Below are 27,450 nucleotides of genomic sequence, written 5' to 3' on the forward strand. Positions count from 1 at the left end.
GATACCTTTGAAACCGACAGAAGAATGGCAGAAGATGATGGAGGAGCGTGACAACCAAATTGCCTGACGTGAGTTTTAGATGCGGGAATTGGATTTGTTGAATGAAGATCTGACGGCGCGTTGGATGAAGAACCCTCAAACTCCGAGGCAGATAATGAAGATATAAAGCGGAGAAGGTCACCAATTCAAAAGGTGATAAGCCAACACCATTGACTGAAGAAGCCAACGCTATTACGTCTTTATAAGTTGAGGCTAAATAATGTTTGTGAAGATGTTGCACAATTAGGAGTGGGGCTATGTAGAATAGGTAAATAAACTTTGTGGTAAGTTACTGGTTGGTTATTCACAACCTTGAGAATTAAACTTATGGTTAGGCAATTTAACTGGTAATAGTAGGTTATTAGTGGAATAAATGGTTAAGAATTCAAAGGATCATAACCTTTGGAATCTACTGGCTGATAGATCATCTTTTTGGTAGGATAAATAGGTTGAGGAAAGAGAGATCAAGGCCAGACTGTGAGAGTCATAAGTCGAGAGCCAAATTATAAGAGTCGTAAGTCGAGAGTCAGACTGTGAGAGTCGTAAGCCGAGAGCCAGACTGTGAGAGTCCTAAGCCGAGAGTCAGACTGTGAGAGTCGAAAGCCGGGATATGCTAGGTGCTACTTCTTTGTTTTCTTTGCTTTTATTATTTACTTATGAAGAATTGTGATTGAGAGAAGTATTGTTGAATTAATAATCGAAGAATGGATTATGGATTGAATTAAGATGAAAGTAGTAAGCCTTGATATTTTTTAGTTTGATAATTGATTTCAAACAGTGAGAGTACAGTCAATTGTGACACTAACAGACCCAATTCATATAACCAGTCTTTTCCCGTGTTCGAACCCACCTCTATTAATTCAATTGCTTTGGTATATTGAAGCTTGAATGCAATGAGAACAACAATAGACTAAATAACTTTTATGCTCTAAGTGTAATTAATAGATATATGGCAAATCTAAAGTAGAAATATTAAAAGAAAAAAGAAAAGAAAAAAAGATAGAGGTTTTTCTATCTAAAGAAATTATAAATGTTTGCATGAAATGTGATGTAGAATATGAGAAGTATGTATGGCATAAATTATCTTATTTTCTAGAATTTTGTTTTACATCTACCTTTCAGAAAAGGTTTTTAGATTACAATATTAAAAAGTTACATTCGAAATTGATTAAATAAATGTATTAATTATTTTTTTAAATCCAATCTATCATATTTGTAAAATTGTTAGAATGAAGATTTTCTTTTACATATTCAGCATCATAATAAAAGAATGATTTTGTCCATACAATAGACTCTTCTCGCTTTAAACCATCTCTATAAGCCAAGGTTACAAAAGAACAACTTTTCTACACCAAGTAGAAAACACTTGTAATACTTTCAAACCATGATTTTTCAAAGTGGACTTCTTAATTTAACCACCTAATTCTCTAAAAAAAATATATATTTTTACATAATATATACAACCAAAATTTCCCCTATTATACAAAAATAAGAAAACAAACAAACAAATAAACAAACAAGAGTTGAACAATCACTAAAATCAGTGCTACAATTATGTGGATGCGGCCAAGTTTCCAGCCTCCATACCTCCAATCTCAAGTGTGTCACCACATGGAGTGGTCTGACATGCACAGAAGGCGTGGCCATGGCCCTGGAGGAAGAAGACCTGGGGTACAATGAGGAGTACTTTTCGCAGGGGCTTTAAATTCCTACACTCGTCGTGTCTCCCCCCTCCAATCTTTCATTCAATTACTGCACTCTATGCACTGCATCCGAGCTCTTGCATTGCAGGATAATACTTGAGAAATAGTTAAAGCCGCTTGTACCCTTCCTCATCCTGACTGCACTGAAGTTCCCAGTTGCGGCATCCTGACTGCACTGAAGGTCCCAGTTGCGGCATCCTGCGAAGCTCCTCTCTCAGTCTCCCAGGTCAAGTATAAGTTGCAGCTCCTGTTCAGTCTCGTCTGTCCGTCAAACAATATTTGGGTTCCCGCTTCCTGCGCTGCAGCGTTGTGGATTTGTCTTGTGATTTCGAACAGTACATTGATCCCCGAGGAGGTTCCAGGTTTAGAAAACCGTGGCAGAAGTAGAAATATCGCGATGGAGGCGCTCAAAGGCGCCGTTCTTCTCTACCTTGTCGTCCGAAGTGCTCTTTCCCCTGTGCTCGTCGTAGCTAATGACCCCTCACCTTTGCAGGATATTTGTGTCGCAGACCTCTCGAGCCCCGTGAAAGTGAACGGTTACGTGTGCAAGGACCCAGATGCAGTCACTGTGAACGACTTCATCTACCACGGCCTCCACAATCGGGGAGATACCAACAATGGGAACCGACAGAAAACGACGCAAGTGTTTGTCACGCAGCTTCCGGGGCTCAACACTCTCGGCGCTGCCTTCGCGCGTCTTGATTTCGATGTGGGAGGCATCAATGTGCCCCACACTCATCCCCGTGCCACGGAGATCTTCCTCGTGATGGAAGGTGCTCTTTACATGGGCTTCATCACAACAGCCAACAAGCTCTTCGTTACAACACTCTACAAGGGCGACGTCTTCGTTTTCCCCAGAGGGCTCGTGCATTTCCAGATAAATGTTGGCAGTGGCCCCGCATTGGCCTTTGCCGGATTCAACAGCCAAGCTCCGGGGCTGCTGCAGATAGCTCCGAGTCTGTTCAATTCTACTCCACCGATTGACGACAGTGTGCTTCGGAACGGATTCCGCACTGACCAAGCGACTGTCGATCAAATCAGATCCAACTTTAGAACGGCTTGAAGAGTACGTGAATACTGATGTGAGACAATGTTTATTCCAGTCCCGAAGTCCAGTGTATAGGATCGATTTTGCATTTTATTTTATTGCCAGAGAACATGTGTAGTCTTCGTTTAAGGGTAGCTGGCCTCCAGAACATTCTCGTGCGGCGGTGCGAGAGGAGTTTCGAATGTGAGATCACAAAAACTTAAGATTTTTCGTACTCACTCATGGGTGGGTTACATTCGTCAGGTGCATTTTGGCATCCTGCGTTACTTGTTGTCTGACGGTTAATTTTTCCTAATTCAGTACGCAGGCGTTTTCATGTAACTATTTTAGCAGTTGAGTGCAACCAGTCGTGTGCAGGTATTTATAGCCCAATTCCAGCCCCGAGACATTCCTATATTTACACATTCTTTAGGGCCAAAGCGGACTAATTGAATCTTTCACCTCCGTCAGAGGCAACTCATTGCACTGCGTATCCAAACAATGTAATCAACTGCCGCATTCATACTTCACCGAATGATCTACTGGTTAGCCCTAAAGTAGGCATCTGTACGGAACATGCAACATTCATCTTCTATTCCTAAGAAACCCATTGGTTTTAACAGACTGCATATGTTTAGACGAGTGAATATGTTACGCTGTTTACAACCCAGAGCTGCATATCCAGCCTGCATTACAAATATCTGTCACCAATTCAGACGATACATTGATCCATCTGCACATCGTAATTCACGTTATACGCCGTTCTCTTCACGTTTAACTGAACAATTACTGAAGTCATTCGAGAAAATGGCGCACGTAGCTCAATTCTATCAGTAACAGGTTAAGTGCACTGGAGTGATTGTTGATGTTGTATTGGACACTGTTACAATGGTGACCAACCATTGGACAAAGCGGGGATTCAATACAGAATCAGACATGGAGAACACTGTAGAGCAGGCCATTACTCTCCTGCTGAAGATTGCGACCGATTAAATTGAAGCTGTGACGAACCCTGTCGGGTAAGAGAGAGCGACCTTGGATGATCCAACTAAAGCTTGGCAGAGCATCGAAACGACGTAGGTATAGGACAGTAAATTTTACAATCTGCAACATTGATGACCCACTTGAAACACGATTCTGGATAAAACTGAACTCATTTCTCGACTAGCAAAGGAATTCACATGAGACTATCATCAACTTTGTAGAACTTAATGACGTTATCTGTAATAACATGTTTGGCATGCTGCCTGTGCCGAGCCTCTAGGTCGACTGAAATTCCTTGTGATGCAGAGCACATGCCAGTGTTGCCCATGTGTACTGTGTCAGCTGCTCCTGATCCAACAGTTTTCACCATCTACAAGTGGTCTTTGGATTTTTCTTGAACATCACCAAACAGGAATGAGAGAATATTCCTCAAGCTTGTACTTAAAGGAGATTGTTCTGGATGGATATTGGTAGTCTACATTCATCTAATTCAGCTATTTGTGCAAATATAAAATCTTTCGACATACCTTTTTGTCTCAACATGCCCAAGGACCCACAGGTAACGAGTTTGTCACAAAATTAGATGAACTTTTGTCACAAAATAAAAAAAAATGTAAAAAGAAAAGAAATGAAAATATTAGAGAAAAAAAAAAGAGAAAATAATGGATAGTAGGCTTGGCAAAAGCTAGATTGGTGAAAAAAATTATAGTCAAAAGTCCCATTCTTAAGAATGTTCTATGAAACAGCTCTATTTACAAGCATAGATGGCAAGTAGATGAAATAGAAAGGTCAAAATACAAGTTGAATACTTATTCTAAAAATTCAAATTGAAGGTTATGTATATATCTTTAATACCAATAGAATATTACTTGATCATACAATTAAGATAATCCCATTTAGGATATTTTTGTTGCAGCTTCTACAAGAAAATCCAATACCAAATTACTTGTGTCACACCACTGGTAGATTAAGCTTCTATCATTGGTTGTATATATGTATACACTACAAAACTTCATCTATTTCAAGGATAGATTACAATAAATTGATCAATTTATCTATTTATGTATAAAATAACATTGTTAGATGAAGTATCTTGCTAATTCTTTGCTTTGAAGACTTCCAACTCAATCAATTAGCTACTATATTGTTAAATGTGAAATTAATGGATTTAATCTTAGTTGATATAAAAATTATCAAATAAGTATGTAGTAGAAAAGTTTGAATGTGATATATATATATATATATATATATATATATATAGTAAGTTGTAATTAGCTTGCTCCATAGTCAGAAGATAAGGAATATGCTTTTATAGCCAAAAGATAGGAGATTTGCTTAGCTATTACAATTTATAGGATAGGAGGCCACAAGTTCCTAGCCAACTTTCTATGGGTACCACCTACTTAAGGCAGTAAGATCTAAGTCCACTTGAAATGGATGGTATTCCAAAGTTTTTTATATGTTTGTCAAATATAGTAATAAGTGAAGTAATAATTATTATTAAGAAAAGACAAGTGATGATGGTCAGTTCTACAAAAAATTTAAAAATAAGCATGACATAGTGATGGTCACCACTAAAGAAAAATAAATATCAAAAAATAGAAAAAAAGCATGATGTCATGAATATCACTATTAAAAAAAATTGGAAGTTATGATGGAGAATATCATGAATAGAGGTCACCACCAAGTTGAAAATGAAAGTAGTAACAATTACAACCAGTAGAATAATATAATATTGATAATTATTAATACAAAATTGAAAGTAGAAGTAGTGATAGTCACTACAAAGACAACTTAGAGGTAGGAACTGCCATGACTAAGTTGAAATTTAAAATAATAATAATCACTAAAAAAAATAGTATTAAAGATTGTGACTAATAAATTAAATATTATTTTAAAATAATAACTTTATACAATAATAATCATATTATGTATAGTTTGTATTAATGAAGTTAATAACATATTTTAAGGCTTTACAAAGAGAAGTGTAATAGAGACCATTAGTAAAATCTTTGAAATCTTTAATCTTAATAAAATTTTATTAGATGATAAAATTGACTTAAATTTCTTTTTTATTTTTAGATAATTAAGAAGAAAAAAATAAAAAAAGAAATAAAAATGGCTCAAGATTCAAAATTGAACCTTCTAACATTTATCTCCAAAAGATAGTATTACTCTAAATATGAATTGAAAGAATAATTAATTTAATGGTTAAAAAAATAAGTTATAATTACCTAACTTGATACTATTATAACATTAGATATCAATTCTATTTATTACAAAAGAACTAAATTTGAAAGTAGAGGTATTTAGAGTGTGAATTTGGCCAAACTAAATCTAAAATTGTGTTTTTTTTATAAGGTTAGTAATTATGATAATACAACAAATATCATATAATTATTTATGCCTAAAAAGAAGAATTTATGAATAATCTAAAGGTCCAACTGTTAGGGACATAAATCTCAAAGAAAAAAAATCCTCGATAAATTCTTGTGTCATTGAAGAGAACTAGAAAGTTACTTAAAAGATAATGTAATATTAACTAGAATAGCTATTGCCAAAAACAAAAAGACTAGAAAGTCTTAAAAAAGATTAAGGACTAGAACAACATTTACAAGTGTGAAGAAGGCTTCACTCTTGCTTCCATATATACTCTTAACAAGGAGCTATGTGGAAATGTCCTATAGGACCTCTAAAACATGTTGACTTTGGTAGCCACATGTCTTAACTTGCAAGGCAAGTTATCTATGTGTGCGCCATATAGTTAGCTTGTTCTACAAGGTATTATATGGAATTAACTTGTTCAAGAAGCTATGAATATGTGATTAACTTGTTAGCCAAGCTTTTGATCTACAAACACATCTAAAGTCAAAATTGTATCTATGAAGCTTCTAAGAAGCTTCATTAAAAGACTTTATAAAAATAATTTATATTTATCTATTTCTATTTAATAATATAAGTAATTATTGAAGTAAATATATATATATCCATGACATTATCTCCTCTTCTAGGAACAAGTTCTATGAGGAGTGGTCTTCATATGTTGAGGAAGTCTAAGATGTGGCAAATTATATTTGTCACATACTCCATTCTTTGCTTTCTTTGAAGATGGTTGATAGGCTCTCTCAGCCATCAATAGTGTCCCATACTAGGACAAGAAGACCACCTTGTTATTTGGTCATTGTTGAGGCCTTCATAACTTCGTTTAAATAAAACATTTGGAACACCATTAGGAATTGTTCCTACCTCTAATAAAATCACCAAGTACTAGGAGTCTCTTCCAATATCATGATACTAAACATGTTGTATCTCACCATCTATTTGAGGAAGGACATGTCATTCTTGAGGATCTTCATCTCAATTCCGTCATCTTGAAGGTTTTCACAATCTCAATGTCTCATTTGAAAAATCTGCAAATGAAAGCTCTTGAGTTGAATTTGCTGGTTATTGATTCTCCATCTCCTTACATTACAAATACACACAAGCTACAAAGAAAGATAGAAGATAGAATGTTATTTTTCTTTAATCTTGTTTCTTTTATAGCAAAGATTTGCTAATCTTCATCTTGATTTTGATGGATTTTGTTAATGAAAAGCTTCAACTTTTTTTGCTACATTTACAAGATTCATTGATAGCTCCCATATATGTTCACTAATATCATATTTGCACCAATGAATAAGATATTCCAAGCTATTTTAGTGCTGCCTTGAGTCTAAGACTTCTTCCACCTCAAATTCTTGATTATCATCTACTTCTATAGAAAGAGGTGGCATTTGTCTGCTTTCCAAAATATTTATTGTCTTATACAGCTCAAGAAGGGATACTTGAAATATAGTGTGGATCTTCATAGACTCTGATAGATATAATTGATAAGCAGCAAGATTGATTTGTTTACAAATAGAAAAAAGTGCCAGCCTACAATAGTCCAACTTATCACAAGTAGAAGTAGTCTTGATATTGTGACGAAGTAACCATACCTTGTTACCTATGTTGAATTGCAGTTGCTCCTTGCGATAGGTATTTGCATTGGTCTTTTTCCATCTTTGAGCTTCTTTTAATTGTATCTTCATTGTTGCATGAAGCTCTGATAAATAATTTGCTAAATCTTCTGCCACAGGATTATCAACTTTTGAAAAGTCAAAAGTATCAAGTTATGGATGATAACCATAATTAGCAAAGAAAGGTTTTTTTAAATAGAAGAATTTATTGAATTATTATATATAAATTCTGCCAATGGCAAAAGAGTTGTCCAATCATCTTATTGATAGTTGATAGTATACCTCAAATACTGTTCCAAAATTTGATTCACTCATTTCGTTTGCCCATCAATTTGAAGATAAAAAGCCAAAAAAAACTTTATATCCACCTTTAAGATCTTGAATAAGATTTTCTAAAATCTTGATATATAAATTGAGTCCTCGCTATAAATTGAGTCCTCCTATCTAATATAATATCCTTTAGCAATCCATGATAGCAATAGATATTGTCAATAAAAAGCTTAGTTGTTTTTTCACCTAAAATAGATTTTGTACATAGTACAAAATATGCCATTTTGGTGAAGCAATCTATAATTACAAATATAGAATTATGTGAACCTGAGACAGGAAGATCCATGATAAAATCCATAGAAATAGAAGATCATGGTTGTTCTGGAATAGGGAACAGTTGAAGTAGTCCTTAAGGCCTATAGCGAGGAATTTTAGATCTTGAACAAGTATCACATTATTGTACAAAGTCTTTTATTTTTTTTTATATTTGTGGCTACCAAAAATCTCTAAATATAAGCTCTAAAGACTTATTGTATCTAAAATAGTCTGTTGCTAGAAAGTCATGACGTGCTTGAAGAATATGTAAACGTGCTTCTCCTTCTAGAACATATAGGCACCCTTTGAAATAGAGAAGGTTGTTCTTAAATTTAAAATTTAAAACATCATGAAAATAATAATAAAAAAAAAAGATTCTTAATATCATGAACAAGAAGATCAGAGGACATACTAAATTAGATTTGCTTGATAAAGATTGAACTGACAATCAATTTTGATTTTATTGCTTGAAGATGAAAATGCTCGGACTTCAAGAGAATCATTCTTTATTGATCAAAAGATTCATCTCTTTTTTTTAATAGAAGATAAAAATGTCTAGAAAGGATGTGTAATAGATCTTGTTATTTTTTGGATTGATAAAGATATGCTCCAATGGGCTTGAAATTGAATCTGGATAAAGATATACTCCAATGGGCTTAATGAAAATTCAAAACACGTGCAAACATGAAGTACTCAAGGTTTTTATGATCCATATACATGGTAATTGGACTTGAAGTGCTTTCTAGATAATGACCCCATTCTTGAAATGAATCCACGATTACAAAGAGCTCTTTGTTATGGATCTCATAATTAATTTTGGCTATTGAAAATTTTCTAAAATAAAAAGTTATTGGGTGGAATTTATCATTGTTCTCATTTAAGATGCTTCTGCTTCTTTATTCCACTCAAATTTGTCTTTATAAGTCAAACATATAAGTAGAGTTGTAACTTGAAAAAAGTTATTGATGAAGATTTGGTAGTAATTAACAAAGCCTAAAAAGTATTACACATCTTGTATTGTTCTCGAAATCTTTTAATCTATGATAGTTTAGACCTTCTTGAGATCCATCATAAGGCCTTTGTTAGAAATGATGTATCCTAAAAAGTCAATTTGAGTAGTGTGGAATACTCACTTTTCTAACTTGGCATATAATCCTACATCTCTAAGTTTCTGTAACATACAACAAACATGAATTTCATATTCTTTTGTATTCTTAGAGTAGATTAGAATTTCATTTACATAAAAAATGAAAAAATCATCTTGAAATTCACAAAAAACATCATTTATAAGATGTTGAAAAGTAGTCGGTGCATTCGTGAATCCAAAAGGCATGACATTATATTCAAAATATCCATATCTAGTTCAAAAAGCACTATTCCATTCATTTCCTTCTTTGATAAGAATTAAGTTGTATGCTCCTTGTAGATCTATTTTGGTATAGATCTTTGCTTGATTGAGTAGGTCAAGTAGTTTTAAAATTAAATGCAAAGGATACCTATTCTTAATGGTGATCTTATTGAGTTCTTGATAATCCACAAACATCTGTAAAGATCCGACTTTCTTCTTCACAAATAAGATAGGAGTTCCAACTGTAAATTTAGAATAGAGTATGAAGTTCTTTGCAAAGTTTTCATCAAAATACTCTTTTAATACAACAAATTCATTCTGCGATAAACTATAGATTGGTTCAAATGGTGGTTGAGCTCTTTCTTGCAAATCAATTGAACAATCATAAGGTCGATGCTTTTGAAGAATATCTACATTTTTCTTTTCAAAAATGTATTGGAATTCTTTATATTGGCTAGGAATACCACTTGATGTTTTTTCACCATTAGAAATGGACATAGTATATATAACAAAAGATGATCTTTCTTTTGTAGCATGCATGAAAGCTCTTACACTTATCAATAAAGGTTTGGATGTACTAGAATTTTGTGCTTCTATTTCACTAACTCGATCCTAGATTATACTACTAGAAAAGTTAAGATTACAAAAAATCCAATCTATTTGAGGATTATATTTTTTTAGACATGATAATCCTAAAATAATCGGATTGGAGGGAGATCTTATTACATTAAGTACTACTATATTATTATGATCTTTAATTTTTATATCTAAAAGAATAGTCTCATAGGTAACATTTCTAGAAGACAACCAATGACTATTTATGACTTCTACATATATGGATTTAGTTTTTTTGACTAAAGGTATTTTTTGATTTTTAACAAAATCTTTGTCTATAAAACAGGCTGAGGCTCTTGAATCTAATAAAGTAAAGACTTTGTGATCTTTAGGTCCTAAACGTAGATTTATTGTTAAATAAGGTGAAGGGACTGAGGAGAGAATAGAACCTTTATTAGGTGTTGTACATAATTCTAGTTGCACGATTCATATTGTAGTTGAAAAAACTCATTTTTTCATACATTATCTTCTTTGGTAATTATTCTCTTCATTTTGTAATTGCATTGCTTCTTTGGAAAGTATTGAGCTATATATTTAGATTCTCCATAATATAAATACAAACCCTCTTGGTGATGTCGAGTCTTTTTTTTGCTCTATGAGAGTTTTAAAACGTATTGTATCAATTTGCATTGATTATGGCCTTCATGAATATGTTTCAGAAAACTTGGAAGCTACTGCCATTACTTGACTTCTTCCTCTCCAGCCAAGTCTTTATTCTTGACACCTTTTAAATAATCAATTATTGTATGAAATGGTTTGAAGAATAAATTATTCTAAAGATTTTGTTTTTGGCATTATTAATAATAAATCTTTGATACTATCCTTTAATCCATATCAAAATTGATTAATGAGTGCTTTGTCATTCCAGTCCACATCTCAAGCAAGATTTTGAAATTCAGCAACATATATGGTGGCTGATTGTGATTCTTGTCATAAAGATAAGAGTTTGGTCTCTGTTACTTGTTCTTGATCACTTTCTTTGAATATTGCTGTAAACACTTCTAGGAATGAATTCAAATCATAAAAGATTTATAGATCTTTTTCTATTAAAGATTCAAACTAAAAGAGAGCACTTTCTAATAGAAGTGTGCCTATGAATCCAACTTGAGTAAATCCATCAAGATATTGAAAATTGTACAATCTTAGATAGAGCTTGACTTGTTGTAAAAATCCTCAAAATTTTGATCTTGTTCCATCAAACTTCTCAAGCATATTAATCCTCGTCCCTGCCATACTTGTAAAAGCAAAACTTCTTGGATTAGGTTGTGAGGTTGATCTACTTGCTTCTTTCAATTGCATAACTTCTTGCCACAGACTTTGAACTTCTTCTATAGGTGTAGGCATAGAACCTCCATGATTCACATTAGAAATACATGAGATTTCCACTCTAACAGTATCGACAAGCTCATGAAGATCTGTAATAGTTGCAAATCTATTCTTACTTTTGCTAGGTGTAGCATCCATAATCTTTTCTTTGATAGGCAACTCAAACAAATCCAAAAAGTTAAATTAGAGGAGGGTAATCCGCAACCTCTCATAAATTTTTTCATAAAGAGGGATAATCTACTCTCTTTAAAGAAAGATCAATGTTAAAAAATAAGATTTTTTTGTTTAAAAGGTGGGTAGTCCACGACCTTCAAAATACAACAATAGAAATGAAGTAATCCACTCACTTCTAAATCAAGACAAAAAAAATATGTTAGCACTCTTATCAAATTGTAAGGGACATGAATCTCAAAGAAAGAGAATCCTTGATACACTCTTGTATCTCTGAAAAGAACTAAAAAGTCACTTAAAAGATAATGTAATATTAACTAGAATGGCTATTGTAAAAAATAAGAAAACTAGAAAGTCTTGAAACAAGACTAAGGACTAGAACGGCATTGACAAGAGTGAAGAAGGCTTCACTCTTACCTCCATATATACTCTTAATTAGGAGCTATGTGGAAATATCCTATAGAACCTCCAGAACATATTGACTTTGCTAGTCACATGTCTTAACTTGCAACACAAGTTATCTATATATGTGCCACATGGTTAGCTTGTTCCACAAGCTATTATGCAGAGTTAACTTGTTCCACAAGCTACCAACATGTGGTTAACTTGTTGGCCAAGTTTTTGACCTACAAACATATCTAAAGTCAAACCGTATCTATGAAGCTTCTAGAAAGCTTCATTAAAAGACTTTATGAAAATAATCTATATTTACCTATTTCTACCTAATCATATAAGAATTATTGAAGTAAATGTATATATCTATAGCACCAGCATATATTGATATTAAAATTAATCCATCAATATTAAAAAAAGATATCTTATGCCTTAAAGGTAATAATCTTTACATGCCAATGTAGATAAAAGTTTGTAGCAAGGCTTTTGATATATTTAGGAATAGTAATATATTTTGATGGGAATCTTTTTAAAGGTATGAGGGTTGTAAGTTTTTTTTTTATAAAAATCATATATTTAAATGATGAAAGGTAAGATATGAAAGTTTATGTCAATATAAGTTTATGACATTTATTTTAAAGAATGATTGTTGTATTTTATTCCTTCATCAAAGTACAATGGATAATTATATTGAGATGTTGGATAATCTAAATAAGATTAAATTTTTTCCAGCATATTTTAGAAAGTACAAGGAGAGTTTGTAATTAAAAAATCTTTTGCATAAATAATAAATATTTTATTTCTTTTTAGATTCAGTAAAAACATGAAATCTATTATAATAACTTCAACTATAAGAGAAATGGAATTAAAACAACTATAAAGTGGTAAAAGAAATGATTTCTAAATGGTTTGAAAAGAAAAAAGATATTTTTTTATCAAGCCTATATTTTAAAAAATCCAATTGAAGAAAAAAAATAATTTGTATTAGTAATGTAAACAAAAGTCATGCTTGAAAGGATAAAAGAAATTACACCAAACTTGGCTTAGGTTGTAGATTTAATATTTAAGATCAATCAATGGAATACTTACAAATGCAATTGCTTGGAAGTATCATATTTTTTGTGCTTATGGATTTATAAAGTAAGCTTTTGTAATTAATATCGAAGTTTTAAGATGTTAGCATGCTATAATCTTTGACTTGACTTGGAAATTTGACAATCCCAGCAATTTTAGCAAATAAACTTAATAGTAGAAATATTCAATGATCAATTATAAGATTTCAATAAGGTTTGGTGGTACTAAATTAATATGATTTGTGGTTGCAACAAGCCAAAGATTGAAGCAAGTAAAGCATCGAATAAAAGGAGGCAATTGCTTGAATCAAAGAAGAATGAGAGGTCTTTAAGCTAGTAGCTAGATCAAAGACTAGTGCATCCTACTTTTCTATGTTGTATTAACTATTTTATTGTCTTATTCATATTACATAATTTAGAATATTTAAAATTAGTTTAGTAAAGGTTCTATTAATATTATCGATAAAAATAGTATCTTATAAGATACAACCAATTTGATTGATGTAATTTGGTGAGATTGAACAATATGAGATATAATCATATAAAAGATTGTGTAACAAGACAAAAGCAATATCAAATGATTCAAACAACTTTGAATTAATAAATTACATATTATAATAACAAAGTTGCATCTAACAATTTTAAAGTAGTGCATTAAACAAAATAAAATTTTCTTTAGAATCTATTTAGCCAAAATATAATATAGTTTCCAAAATTTTGAAAAAGGATAAAATTGTGACAAAATGGTTGGATTTCAAAAGTATCACTAAAGGTGCATTATTGCATTGAATTATTGCAATAACATTAACATTGATGAAAAAAAAACTTATATCTTGTCAAGATTAAATCATCCACACATCATTAAGATGCTATTTTATGGTTGTTGTTTTGAATCAAATGGTGTTAGAAAGTATTTAATTGATGTAAAAAAAAGTACCAAAAGCCTTTCAAAATTGTTATTTGATGATAAAATCTCAAAGATGGCATTGCTAAGCAAAATTGATGTAATGATACATAAGAAGAGAACAACAAGATTAGTAGTCCCAAAATATTCTATCGAAGTTTTCAATTAAACTTTGATAAAAGAAATACTAGAATAACCAAAGAGGAGTTTCAAAATATTTTTTGTTATTTTTTATTTTTATTTTCTTTCTTGTTTATAGTTTTTAGAGATTACAAGAAATTTAGATTTAAAAAAAAACCATGCCTCTATTTGAATGGCTCTAGATGGATAACAATTCATCTTCTAATTTGAAACAAATCTGGTATCAACTCAATAAATGAATAACTACTCTAGTAGTGAAAAGAATCACAACTATACACAATAAAGAAAACCAGCGAATCCCCATTTAATTAAAAGCTTCACATCTTACAAATTAGGAATTCTATTAAGATTGAAATTAGAAAAAGGAACCAAGAATAGGCAAAAACATTAGTTTTCTAAACTTTAGGGAACAGTTTTGTTATAAAAACAGTGCTATTACGAGCTCGTAATGCCCGCTCCAGACAGCCACTCAAATTCTGTCGCCGGCATCTGGCCAGTCCCGTCTCCCATTACGGATCCCGTTTTGAGTGTCAGACAAAAAGCTCATCTCCCCCAATTCGAATGAAATCGAAGTCCAGAACAAACCTTGAGTTCGAAGCTTCGCATTCGTACAGAAGCGGAACAGCCACAGCTGCAGCAGCAGCAGCGAAGGGAATCAGCAAGACTGTTGGTGGTGGTGCTGCTGATGTTGTTGATGAAGCAGAGTCAGGGTTTGATTGAGGCATGGGAAGCCCGGTAGTAGCCTCATCCATGACCGCTTTGATGTGCATCTGGTGTCACGACCAGGTCGCTGCTGTGTCCCAGAATCAGGGCATGGACTTTCTGGATCCGGGCCGGCCAATTGCAATGAACTGTTCCTTGTTTCTTTCCTCCGCAGGGCTATGAAGCTGGTGTGGTGTTTGCAGCAGCGGAATTTTTACACAAGGTCGGTAAATTATCCTCTCTTTCTCAGAGGTAGGGTTTCGATGGATCGGTGTTGAGACGGTTTGAGGTGTCGGGAGTTTGATTTTGGTTGTTTGTTGTGTGGTGATCTTGGCGTTATGTGTTGGGGAGTAATCTGTGCATTAGGTTTGTAGGGTTGGACGTGCTCGACCTTCGAAGGTGCTTGGCAGTGTTGATGGCTGTGCCATTTTTGCTTATATGCCATGTGTGCAGAGTTTTGTGGGAATTTAATGGGAGAATTTAATCGTACGTTGCATGGAATTATTTCAGTCGGTTTTCGCTGAAGTTTTTTTATTTTTTATTTTTTATTTTTTGTTCCCCTCTCCGCAGATCGATTCAGCTGTAGGATTTGGTTTAAATTCCGTTGCATTGGCCGGTGTTCTGAGTTTCGCTGATTGAATTCGTCAAGTGTTGTTAACGTCGACTGGAGTCCAGGTAAGTTGTGGTCGAGAGCTTTTAGTGTTGTCTATTCTATCTTGTTGCTTCCTTGTTCATGTCGGAGATATGTCTTTCCTTGTTTCGATTTTTTTGCGACGTTGTGGAATAGAACATGTAAGTTGAGGGGTAGTGTGCAGAATTCATCGACTCCAGGAAGCATGTTGTTTTACATATTTCGTTACAGAAAAATGAGCGTCGTTGTGCTTTCTATGTCTCCTTCGCATGGTAGTTTGCACGGCTATTTTTGAGAATTGTCGATTACGTATGCATAGAGATAGTATGTCATCCAATTAATCTGCAGCTGGTTTGTTTATTCTGCGGACGAGATCGTCCAGCTGTTGCAGCTACAGCTGTAGTGCCCACTGAGCGAACAATTTAGAAGCTCACTAATGAAAGTTTATTGCCAACTTCAGTTTCATATCCCCATTAAGCTTGAATATTTTATATTGACTGGATCCTTCCGTGTGATACCAAATGAAATCTTTCTGTTCTACTGGTACTTGTAGTGCGGTAGTTTTTCACAGTCGCAATAACAGTGTTCACTGCTAGTTCTTTTTAGAGAATTTAGGCGACTTTTTTTGGAAAAGAAGCGAGTAAGAACCAGTAAAGATTTTTACCCTGACTTTGTTAAATCTTCCGACAATTTCCTGTTCTAGTAAAGGTAATGGAATACATTTATCACGTGTAAAATAGGAGTTAACTCACAACTACTTCACGTTTGTGCATCGGAAGAGCTCCGATCCTTCATGATCGCATGCTTGTATTCAAAGTGTACGAACATGGATGCTTGTTTAGTATTTTCTGCTCAACAATGCTTTCATTTTTTTTTTTCTTTTTTTAATCAGTATCTCAGTCACTCCTTGAGTCTTAAATTTGTTGGTCTTGAGCAGTGATGACGGAGATAGCTGTTTGCAGTGCTACCGTCACCAATAATTCGTACTTCAACCAGTTTCCTTCAAATCAGGAGTCATCATAGTGTGAATTGTAAGATTTGTCTACGCAGTCCAAGGCGCTTGAGGGAACTGGAAACATTGGTTGGCAGAGAGATTATTCTCACATTCGCAGGTTGGTCAACTTTGAGCAAAAATTCAAAAAATTGCAAGCTTGACGGTTCTTGAGTCTTTGTCGATTCAAGAAATACTATAACATATTTGAGATACAATCTATTCTTCCAAAATTGTCATCATTCAACGTGATGGCAAGAGAGATCGGAAGTCCCGAGAAACAGGCAGAGTTTTTGAAAGACCAAGGAAACCAATATTTTAAGAAGGGGAAGCTTGGTGCTGCTATCGAGGCTTATACCCAGGTCTGTTTAGATGTCACTTTTACAATTTTGGATACTTGGCAGCTACACTTTGACTTAAAATGGAAACATCTTCCGAAGGGGATTTCGGTAATTTTATTCCTTATATGTATTTTGAAAGCCTCAGCGCTCTCATTGGCATGATGTAGCCAACAGCAAGTCTGGAACTAGTCTTGGGAAGAACCTCCTGGTGCATCTACCTTAGTGGGCTTTTACAGTCGAGGAACTTTGTCCGAAGTGCCGTGTGATCTTTACAGAACAACGATGTCCCCAGCTTAGCTCCAGTTGATGCCTCCGAAGATGCTAATGTGTTGCGTTTGTACGAATGCGTTTCCTCTATCCATGGCAGGCTATAGATTTGTGCCCAAAGGTTCCAGCATTTTGGACAAATCGAGCCCTTTGTTACAAGAAACGGAGGTAGGTTAAATTCTTTTAACCCCATTTTATGTACTCTGCCCCAACAATTTCATGTAGTTGTACTTTGATTCACCGAGTATTTCCAGTATCTCAAGCATGGATTAGTAGTTCGCAGTAGTTGTTTGTATTTTGCCTAGGTACGCATCCAGGAGGTGCAATTTACTGCCAGCTGTATTGATTTCATTTTAAAATTTTTAGATCGATCTGATTTTTGTAGTGAATGGGATAAAGCCGAGAGGGATTGTTTGAAAGCACTGAAGCTTGACAATAGCTTAACAAAGGTGTGTATGAGCAACATATTCTAAACGTGTGGGTTAGGTCCTATCACACATCGCATGTATTGCGACGCTCACAATAAATTTGTGTGCTGGTGTATGTGTTTAGTTTGTGGGCATGTATTTTCACATTCGATGTCTTTCTGCATGCAACTGGAATAACCTTAACGATGAAAGAATCGGGCATTTGTAGATTGGAATTTCTGGATATGATGCTGCTTGAAATTTCAACCATGTCGCAGCTTTATAGGTCTACCTCAGAAGGGACAAGTGCGAAGCATTTCCATAAATAGAAAAGTCCTTTTTTAGCACTGTCGATTTGATCAGTTGATGAATTTGTTATTTATCCACCTTGCAGGCACACTACATATTGGGGTTGGCTCTGTTGGAACGAGAACAGTATCATGATGCTACGAACCATCTCGAAAAGGTACAATTATTACATACCATGTTAACTGATATTTGTATGTCGAACAAATTTTGAAACAAGAATTTGTTGTCTATTTCTAACTTTTTGTTTTTTTATCTCGAGGAGATCGCATCTTGAAACAGGGTCACATGCTATATTCATAAATGTCGTAACATTCCCTTGTGGAACTGCAGGCGTTGGATTTGGGAAGGGGAGGCAGCGCAGGTAGTTACATGGTAGAAGAAATTTGGCTTGAACTTGCAAAAGCTCGATACACAGAGTGGCAGGTTGAAGCCGCAAAAAGGCAGCGTCAACAACGTGAATTGAAGTAAGCATACATCTTATAGTTTACTCGAATATTTATATGTCACTCGGTGCTGAACTGAGGTGTTTTTTAGCCTTGTCGCAGAGAACTGGGCTTATGCTCAGTGACAGAGTTCTACAAATATTCAATTTTCTCACATTTTCTGAGTTGTCTGTCTGAGTGGAATAGTTCAACCTTGAGGAGCTGTAGTAACTACTCACAAGATTAGTAGGCTGTTTTTATGAAGTGTCATAATATCGAGGCTTGTGAGATGCGCAGGGATTCTCTATTCGATCTAATGATGCAAGACTACGAAAATAAGTTAAGGGATTTAAAATTAGAATCATCAACAGAGCAGGCACAGTTTGGCTACAGAGATCCAAATAGAGTCAGTCATTTGACTGATGAAGAGGTGAGTGCTTATCATATTGAGCGTCATCCAGTTAAGGAATCTCAGGTTACTGCTGAAGAGCGCCGTAAAGCAGAACTTTTCCAACTCACCGGAGATTTCCAGGATCGTCTTCGAACAATGGAAGAAGTGTTTGATAAAGCTGGTGCTCCAGACAGGCCTGGTGAGGTGGGTATTATTGATCTACTTCGTACTGTCATGAACATTCTCAGAGACGTGCAATTTCCTTGTGTTTTTTAATCTGACTATTACATCAATCTTTTACCAGAGTGTTTGAGACGCATTGTTTTCAAGAGATGGTATTGCTAACCAATTTGGGGCTGACTTTTCAGGTACCTGATTATCTGTGCTGCCAAATCAGTATGGACATCTTTAGGGATCCTGTTATCACCCCGAGTGGTGTGACATACGAGAGATCCATCCTTCTGGAGCATCTTTGCAAGGTGAGTGCAACTCTTTTCACATTGCGTGTGTGAAGGTTTGCCCTTTGTAGTGCGCAAATTATCGAATTTCATGTACTTCCTACCTTACTTTACTGAGATATTTTGACGAAGAAATTATTTCATACCTGGTTGTGAGATCGTGAATTCTTGTTGATTGTTGTTTTTATTGTAGCAATGTAACACGTTGGTTCATATCGATGCAGGTCGGTAAGTTTGACCCAATCACAAGAGCAACATTGCACCCAGAGCAAGTAGCTCCAAATTTAGCTGTCAAAGATGCAGTGCAAACTTTCCTGTCCCAGAACGGTTGGGCATACAAAATGTAGAATTGATAAGCTAGCATATAGAATTGATCTACGATCAAGCGTGGTATAGAGTAGACATCTTGTTGCAGTTGAGGTGCATAATAGGGGGCGAGATATTCGATTATTTCTAGCATAATTTTTGAGGTGGATACTAAGTTTTCCAATGTTTTATGAGGTTTTCACTGTTAAATTTGTAGGGTGTGGTAAAAGCAAGGTATTTTGGTATTTCGGATTTTAGCCAAGGTTACGTATGCTAAGAAGTTTGATTGGGTTGTGGTCTTTCTTCTACACTCTGTGAGGTAATATAGCATTGGGTGCCAAATCCTATTGGATGTAGGCAATTTAGTTTGGTTAGTGGTTTTTCATTCATTGAGCCTTTTTTATTAGTTGACATAGTGTCAACTAAGGTTTGAATATTTGGGTGGAAAAAAATCCTTGATTTGATGTCTTTGTCAGGTCAAGTCTCATATGTGATATTGAAAGAGGAAATTTGTGTTGTAAGGGTTTGCTTGGCTATGGTGATTTAGTCATTTTAGTAAAGTTTTAGGATTTTTTCTATTCACATTTGCATTCTTGGATTCTTCTTTTGCAATGTAAGAGGTAGCTTGACTTATTTATGTATAAATTCATTATTTTTACTTGACAAGAATGTTTGTTTTTCTTCAACTTGTGGTATAGTAGATTGAAAGAGGACAATTTTTTTTAAAAAAAAAAAAAAAAAAAAAAAAAATCTCTTGTTTTATATTATGTTCCATTTTATTTGTTGGATACTGAGGTTGGCTATAATATTGAGGCATTAGAGGTTGGAATATTATCAGGATACGGAAATGTATCATTGATACTTGATAGTATACATTGTAGTATAAGGCATCAAAGTATGAGAGGAGCAGAAGTGGTGGATTGTGACATTAGAAGGCCGTTGCAATATAGATGATATTAGAGTGGATTATATTACTTGATGCATTGTGATGAGGCAATAAGCAGGGATGCAATGACTTCTCAATGTGAGCTTGCAGGTATAGGGACAGAATGGCAATGCATCAAGGTGAGTTGGTATGAGATGCAATGTTGTTTCATTGTTATTTTGTTTTTGTTTTGTTTTTGGTGTTAGGTTGTGGCAAAGAAAGGCAATGCAAGAGAGCATGTTGTAGTGGATTGTTGTCAAAATAAGGCTCTAGTATAGGTGTTATCAAAGTGATCTTATCTACCTCTGCAACCCTTTCTTCACTACATTTGCACTATGAGGTAATTGTATTGTGTTTTTTTTTTTGAATTTTTTTTTAAAAAAAAAATCATTCCTAAAATCCATATTATATAGTGATAGACCTTGCATGATAATAGGCTCAATGTGGAGATAGGTCCTATAATCACAAAAGTTTGGTCATAGGCACACATGGTGATAAGTTCTACATAATGAATCATGCATCAATTGTAGGGCTTCACATTCATAGGAACAATTGGTGATAAAAGCCTTGTGGCTATAGGCTACTATAGTGATAGATTTCTATGATCATAAGATCTGTGTGGTTATAGATAATCATGTGCAATAATAAGGCTCAATATTTATAATAATAATAATAATCATAATAATAAAAACATCTAAAATTTTTATCTATCAATTTTTGAAGTTCACTCTAAGAGCATATAAAGTCCAAACTTGACCATTTTTGAATTGTTTATATATGGAAGATACCTAAGGAAGCTAATGTCATTTTTGGTTATAAAGTTGAAAATTTTTGGAGCATTGAAGTGACATTTACTAAATATCAATTGATTTTTAAGTGAATTTTTGATTTTTTTCACTTCTTTAAATTTTATTTTGTTGCAATTTCTTTTTACTATTACAAGTTTTGTGATCATGACCATCAACTGTAAGTGGGTACTGGTTGCTTGATTTACTTGTGATTTTTTTTTTTTTGTTGTTGAGGATGAGGATCTACTATGGATTTTTAGATTATGTCATTAGTATCTTCTCTTAGATGGGGGTATTGTTCCTCAAAGTTGTCTAATGTTGTCTCATTTTATATTGTACTAATTAGTATTGTTAGTCATACTACAGAAATGAAGTTGGATTGACGGCTCGTGATATTATTTTATTTATTGTTTTTTTGGACATGTAATGATCTGAAGGTGATTATTGATAAACTACAAAATTTCGTGGTAGTTGCAAGTACATGTTGCTCTTAAATCTTTAGATAGTTGTAGGTATCCAAATAATATGTTTTATAGTATATATTAAGAGTTGATATTATCAATATCTTTTACTAGACTACTTAAATAGTAACCACTTCCAAGATTCTAAGCCAATAGTAGATGCTAACAAGGCTTTTCTATCCGTTTCAATGTTAGATACTACTAAGAGGTTTTGGATCTTGGATGTGAATACATTTTTCAAGATAGACAACAATTCTTGTAGCATGGTGAAAGATCAATTCTTAAAATGAGCTTGGAGCATTTCTTTGCTTGATTGGAAGCTCAAATTTTAGACTTAGATGAAAAAAAACACCAAAGATCTTCCACTTTCAATGAGTGATATGCCTTTGATCTACTATTATAGCATTTGGAGCATGAGGTGCTTCAAACTTATGAAAGATGAAGTGAAGAATATTAATTTAATTTACAAAAAGTGAAACGTTATTGAGAGGTAAAAATAGACCTTATTCCAATTTTTAAATGATGTGTTATTTCAAGCATAATGCCTACAATGAAGGAAGAAGACACACTTAAAGAAGAAGTTGGCACATCATGGAAAGAAGCAAAAGAAAAAAGAGTAGCAATGACCTTAGAGAATACTTTATTCACTTTATTACAAATAGCTCAAGTAATAAAGGCAACTTTGTCTGCAATGAAAGAGCCACCATCATTTGAATCTCTCTAAATATTTATTAAACACTTAGAGAATAAATATGCTTGTTGTTAACCATACTAGTGGTAATAGGACTTGTGCTATACTTTTATATATTGTGATAGATTTTAATGCTCAACTAATTATGATTTGTAAATGGCTTGCTCAAAAATTAGATCTTACTCCCACAAACTTAGAGCCTTGTTCTTTTACCATTGTCACTTTAATAGGAGGCATGGAATAAACTACCAATTATACCATGCATCTATTGCAATTGATTTTTTGCATTAAACATGGATCTCTTTAATCACACTTATTACTTAAGTGTGCAATGACTAATACCACCAATTATGATCTTTTAATTAGTCAACAAGCACTTTATTTGTTTGATTTTGGTCTAAATAATTACATTGAAGAAGCATGGATTAGATTGAGATTGTCTATTAGTGATAGAAAAAAAGAATTTATTCTCATCTCAATTGCAATAACTACTATGATTATATTAGCAAAAATCTTATTTGTTTGTAGAGCATTGGCTTTAGACTTACCTTAGAGAATGATTCTACTGGAAGAGACATTAGCATTTATGTCTAATTTTATAGAATCATATAATCCACTATGTTTAGAAGCTTATATAAGATATTGAAAGAATGTATCTTATCTATAGAAAATACATGCAAAACTTTCTAGTTAATATCAAAAGATTGTATCTTTATTGGATATAATGAAGATAATAGATCATTCTTTATTATCTAGCTTTGATCAACTTATTCATTGGCATCCACTAGATAAAAGAGTTCTTTGCAAGTATTGATATAAGTTATGTAATAGTGTTCAAAGCCAGACTTATTGTTAGGTAGTACATTCATGTAGATACCAAGATGACACCTAACTAAGCAACTTAACATCTAATCTAAAAATTGTTAGCTTTATATTTTAAACAATTACAACCTTCTGCATTTTTTTGTCATTTAAGCCAATTCCATCCAAATGTCTTTCTCATTATTAATAAAGATTTTAGAATATTAGACTACATTGATTTATCAATTATTAAATGGCCTTATGAAGGTTAATCATATGTTTTAGTAATAAATATTTTAGAACATTAGACTATATTGACTTATTAATTATTAAATGGCCTTATCAAGATTAATCATATGCTTGAATAGGTCTAGGATTGAATAATACTTGATCTAATTTATTTAAAAATTTGATGTGGCTTATACAATGATAGTTTATGCATCAAACTACATTCTTTGGAAATATTTTTGAGTATATACTTTGATTTGGTGATATTCAAATACAAGTTTTGGAGTTTGGTTAATATATTCACTAATTTCTTAGTCCTCTAATCTTTGTAGATACTGTAACTTTAAGCTCTTATGACTATTGACTACATTGGATTTTTATTAATTTAATTTTTTCTCACATGTTCATTATAATACTTTTAAAATTCAAAAAACTTCTTTGACGTAAGATTTATGATATATTAGATAATAATCAACTTTCATTAGTTGTTATAAAAGCTAATGAACCTCTTCTTATCTTTGATAATAAGATGGTGGCATCTTATGGCACATTTCTTATATTTATAACATTTCCAATATTATTTGTATTTCAATTATGTAATCTTAATATGGTTTGAGATGCTAATTTTTAAAGTCATAAAAAACCTAATACAAATAAAAGAGAATATGCTATGGATTTTTTGATTAGCACCACAATTGCATATGATATTACAAAAGCTCAATGTTATTTTTTTCTAGGCCAAGAAATAGACCTCAATACTTTAGTGTGGATTTTTAGTATATGCTTTGTTATACAAAAGAATTTTAATGACCATTTTTTTTTTACTTTAAAGTCATAGAATAATAGCCAAAGAGCAATGAATCCTAAACTTACTTAGGTTGAAGAATCTGAGTGACTTTTTTGCTTTATGTAGCATACAATTAAAGAGTTATAAGCTCAATGTGCCTTTGCTACTTTGACCAAAGACTTAAAAAAAACAAATGCTAAAGAAATAATTTTATTAAAAAAAAATTTGTAAGATATTTTATATTGTATTAATATTGTTACTTCATATATATATTATAGTCATAAAGTCCTTCATTTATTTATAAATGAGAATGTTAGAAGTACAAGAGTTTTTTCTTTGATAGATTATTAGTTAAAGTTTGTACTAGCATATAATGGTACTCTATTCATAAAAAATGAGCATAAAATTTAATGATTGACTATTTGAATTAAAGCCACATCTTATTAATATCAAAGCATAAATGATATAAGATTTTATTTTCTTTTATCACAATTTTTTTTTCTTTAGTCTTGAAGACCTTGAAGGTTATAGAAGAAAATCTATTCACATATTGTTGGAAGATGATCACTTAATCTTTTGACAACCTTAAAAGCTTAATACCTTGAGAAAGTTGGCATCCAAGCTTATTAGTAAGAATTGTTTGTTGTAGGCTTAATTGATCTTTTTAATGATAAATATGTTTATACTATAGTTATACTTTTGAAGAAGGATGATTTTGGTAATTAAACAAAGAAGCAGATGTATAAAGACTACCATCATAATAATTATAAGATTCAATTTGTTTCATATCCAATACTAATACTATAAGAATTATTCAAGATAATAGGATTCTTTTGAGTATTCAATACTTAGAATTTAAGATTTGATTATTATTCATTATTATTATTTATTAAAAATCAAATAAAGACACAATTTTGGGAAATTAATGAAGATAACAAAGATCAACTCTATCACTGAAAGTTTCTTTTTTTTGGCTTCAAAAATGCAGCAATTGAATTTCAAAAGATAATAGATTAGATATTATTTGGCTTGTCGTTTATTAGATATTATATTGATAATATTATCATTTTCAATAGTAACCTACAAGATCATGTGAGACATTTATAAATAATAATTGAATAATTGTCGCAATGAAGATTATGCTTAAACTAATATATTTGCATAATAATATATTTGTATAATATATTATTATGTAAATATTCATTACAAATAATATTTGAATAATTATGGCAATGAAGATAATCCTTATACTTATTATTATGTAAATTCTAATACTTCAACGTCCAAATGTTAATAGATCTTTTCAATTACTTACAAATTGAAGTGCAATAGGACTAAGAGCAATCTTAATACAAAAAAATGACATAAGATAAGAATATGTCATTGTATTTGCTTTTAGAAGAAATTTACATTGATAACTAAACTTCAACCTTTGAAGTGGCTTATAGAATCAAACAAGCTTACAAATACATTTGCTAGATGGGCTTTGTTGCTTTGGGAATATAACTTTGAGATTGTATATTAGACATGCATTATAAATTTAGATGTAGATTTTTTTTCTTATAATCTAAGTCTTTTGAAATAAGACTTAATCAAAGCTTGATGGCATAGAGATTACAATAGAGAGATACTTCTTGGATGGCATGCATCCACATAATTGACTTAGATGTCAAGCTTTATAATTGTGGTTCTTGATCAAAGTTCAAATAAAAAATCAAATAGAATCAAAATAATTAGTGATGTATAAAAGGACCTTACTATTTTTCATAAGCTTCAACAACAAATATTTCTTTTATGTATTTTTATTATAAAAAAAATAGGATTAATCACCAAATAACAAGGTTTTTTAGGAAAAAGAATTTGTTATTTTATATGTGGCTTGATGGAACTATGCACATAGTTCTAAGGCCAAATCAAAGAGCTTCTTTAGTATGGCAAATACTCAAGGAGCTTAGACATTTTAGAATGTACAAGATATATTCTATGCTATACAACCATTATTGGTCAATTGGTATGTATTAAGAAATGGCCACACATATTTTTCAATGTGAAGTGTTTGATCAGATTAAATCAAGCTTTAACACCTTATCAACTTAGTTGAAGCCTTTATCTATCATAAATTTGAATTATTGTTAGTCTTTGGACTTTATTAGGCTCTTATTATTACCTTATATAGAGCTAAATATATATTGGTGATAATAGATCATTTTGGCAAATAAATTGAATTTGTGGTTTTACTACAAAACTCTTAAGAATTGGTAACTATAGCTTTTTTTGATCGAATGGTGGCACATTTTTGAACACTTGCTGAAGTCTTAACAAATCAAATGAGAAAATTCTTTGAAGATTTTGAAGCTTTATATACTAAAGTTTTAATAGATTATTATACCACTTCTAGAAATCATCATAATATAGATGGCTTAATTGAATAAGTTAATTAAACTTTCAAGTTTAATTTATGGAAGTATGGATTATTTTATAGCAACCATCATCATTAGAACTTATTGTTGTTATAGATTGCAATGGATTATTATTTTAATAGACAAGAATCTTTAGCATCTTATAATCTTTACTAATTATTATATGGATGAGAGTGAATCCTACCAAGCTCATTGTATGAAAAGATAATTCTAATAATAGACTTTGATGATTTTGATATTCGGACTTAATGTATATATGATTGAATAGAGTTTTTTAAAAAGACCATACCTATGGCTATTAAAAACTTATTTATTATTTAATATTATGATATTTTATGATATACTAGCATTTGTAGTAAGATTTATCAACCTTAGTTGTAGAGTCTTTCTAAGAAAGATTATCTAAATTTGCAATGCAAGATGCCTATAATACTTAATATTAAGACAAGGTACATAATTCTTTATATCAAGGATGTATTGTCAAGTGGTATTTTATTGCTTAAAGATAAGAATGGATAAGAGTGTCAACTTCATTCAAAAAATTGTGCTCTTTATCATCTTTCTATTCATGATGTTGTTTATTTTAAATTAACAATTGTGCCAATTGGTCTTCTTTGTTGTGTATGAATAAAAAAAAAAAAAAAAAAAAAATCATGAACATTGGTATTTGTCTCCACTTTATATTTTATGTCTCAACCTAATCTAGTATATCTTGTGGATTTTGTTTTTTATAAGCTAAAAGATGAGAGGAAGGTAAAAATACAGATGTTTATACAGCAATCAAAGGAATCAAGGAAGTTTGATGAAAAGAATTTAG

General features: G+C 32.4%; 2 protein-coding genes across 8 annotated transcripts; both read left to right on the top strand.

The window, feature by feature from the left end:
- Window positions 1-1,789: 1,789 nt before the first annotated feature.
- LOC112291119 (germin-like protein 1-1) lies at window positions 1,790-3,111 on the top strand. The gene has a single exon (XM_024538156.3). The coding sequence runs from the start codon at window positions 2,140-2,142 to the stop codon at window positions 2,803-2,805; it is 666 nt and encodes a 221-aa protein (XP_024393924.1). The 5' UTR covers window positions 1,790-2,139; the 3' UTR covers window positions 2,806-3,111.
- Window positions 3,112-14,886: 11,775 nt separating this feature from the next.
- Window positions 14,887-19,996, top strand: LOC112291607 (E3 ubiquitin-protein ligase CHIP). 7 transcript variants are annotated; one of them, XM_090255564.1, is made up of 10 exons: window positions 14,914-15,232; window positions 15,580-15,684; window positions 16,578-16,993; window positions 17,340-17,407; window positions 17,625-17,688; window positions 18,041-18,112; window positions 18,286-18,419; window positions 18,675-18,972; window positions 19,137-19,247; window positions 19,451-19,996. In XM_090255564.1, the coding sequence occupies exons 3-10, from the start codon at window positions 16,883-16,885 to the stop codon at window positions 19,571-19,573; spliced, it is 981 nt and encodes a 326-aa protein (XP_090111690.1). In that variant the 5' UTR covers window positions 14,914-15,232; window positions 15,580-15,684; window positions 16,578-16,882; the 3' UTR covers window positions 19,574-19,996. The 7 variants fall into 7 exon arrangements, with proteins under 7 accessions (XP_024395024.1, XP_090111690.1, XP_090111694.1 ...); XM_090255566.1 differs by having other exon boundaries at window positions 15,090-15,232; window positions 16,603-16,993; XM_090255565.1 differs by having other exon boundaries at window positions 15,131-15,261.
- The last annotated feature ends 7,454 nt before the right edge of the window (window positions 19,997-27,450 follow it).

Source organism: Physcomitrium patens, chromosome 14 (assembly GCF_059467195.1).
Source record: "Physcomitrium patens ecotype Gransden chromosome 14, ASM5946719v1, whole genome shotgun sequence".
In the NCBI taxonomy this organism is placed as follows: Eukaryota; Viridiplantae; Streptophyta; class Bryopsida; order Funariales; family Funariaceae; genus Physcomitrium; species Physcomitrium patens.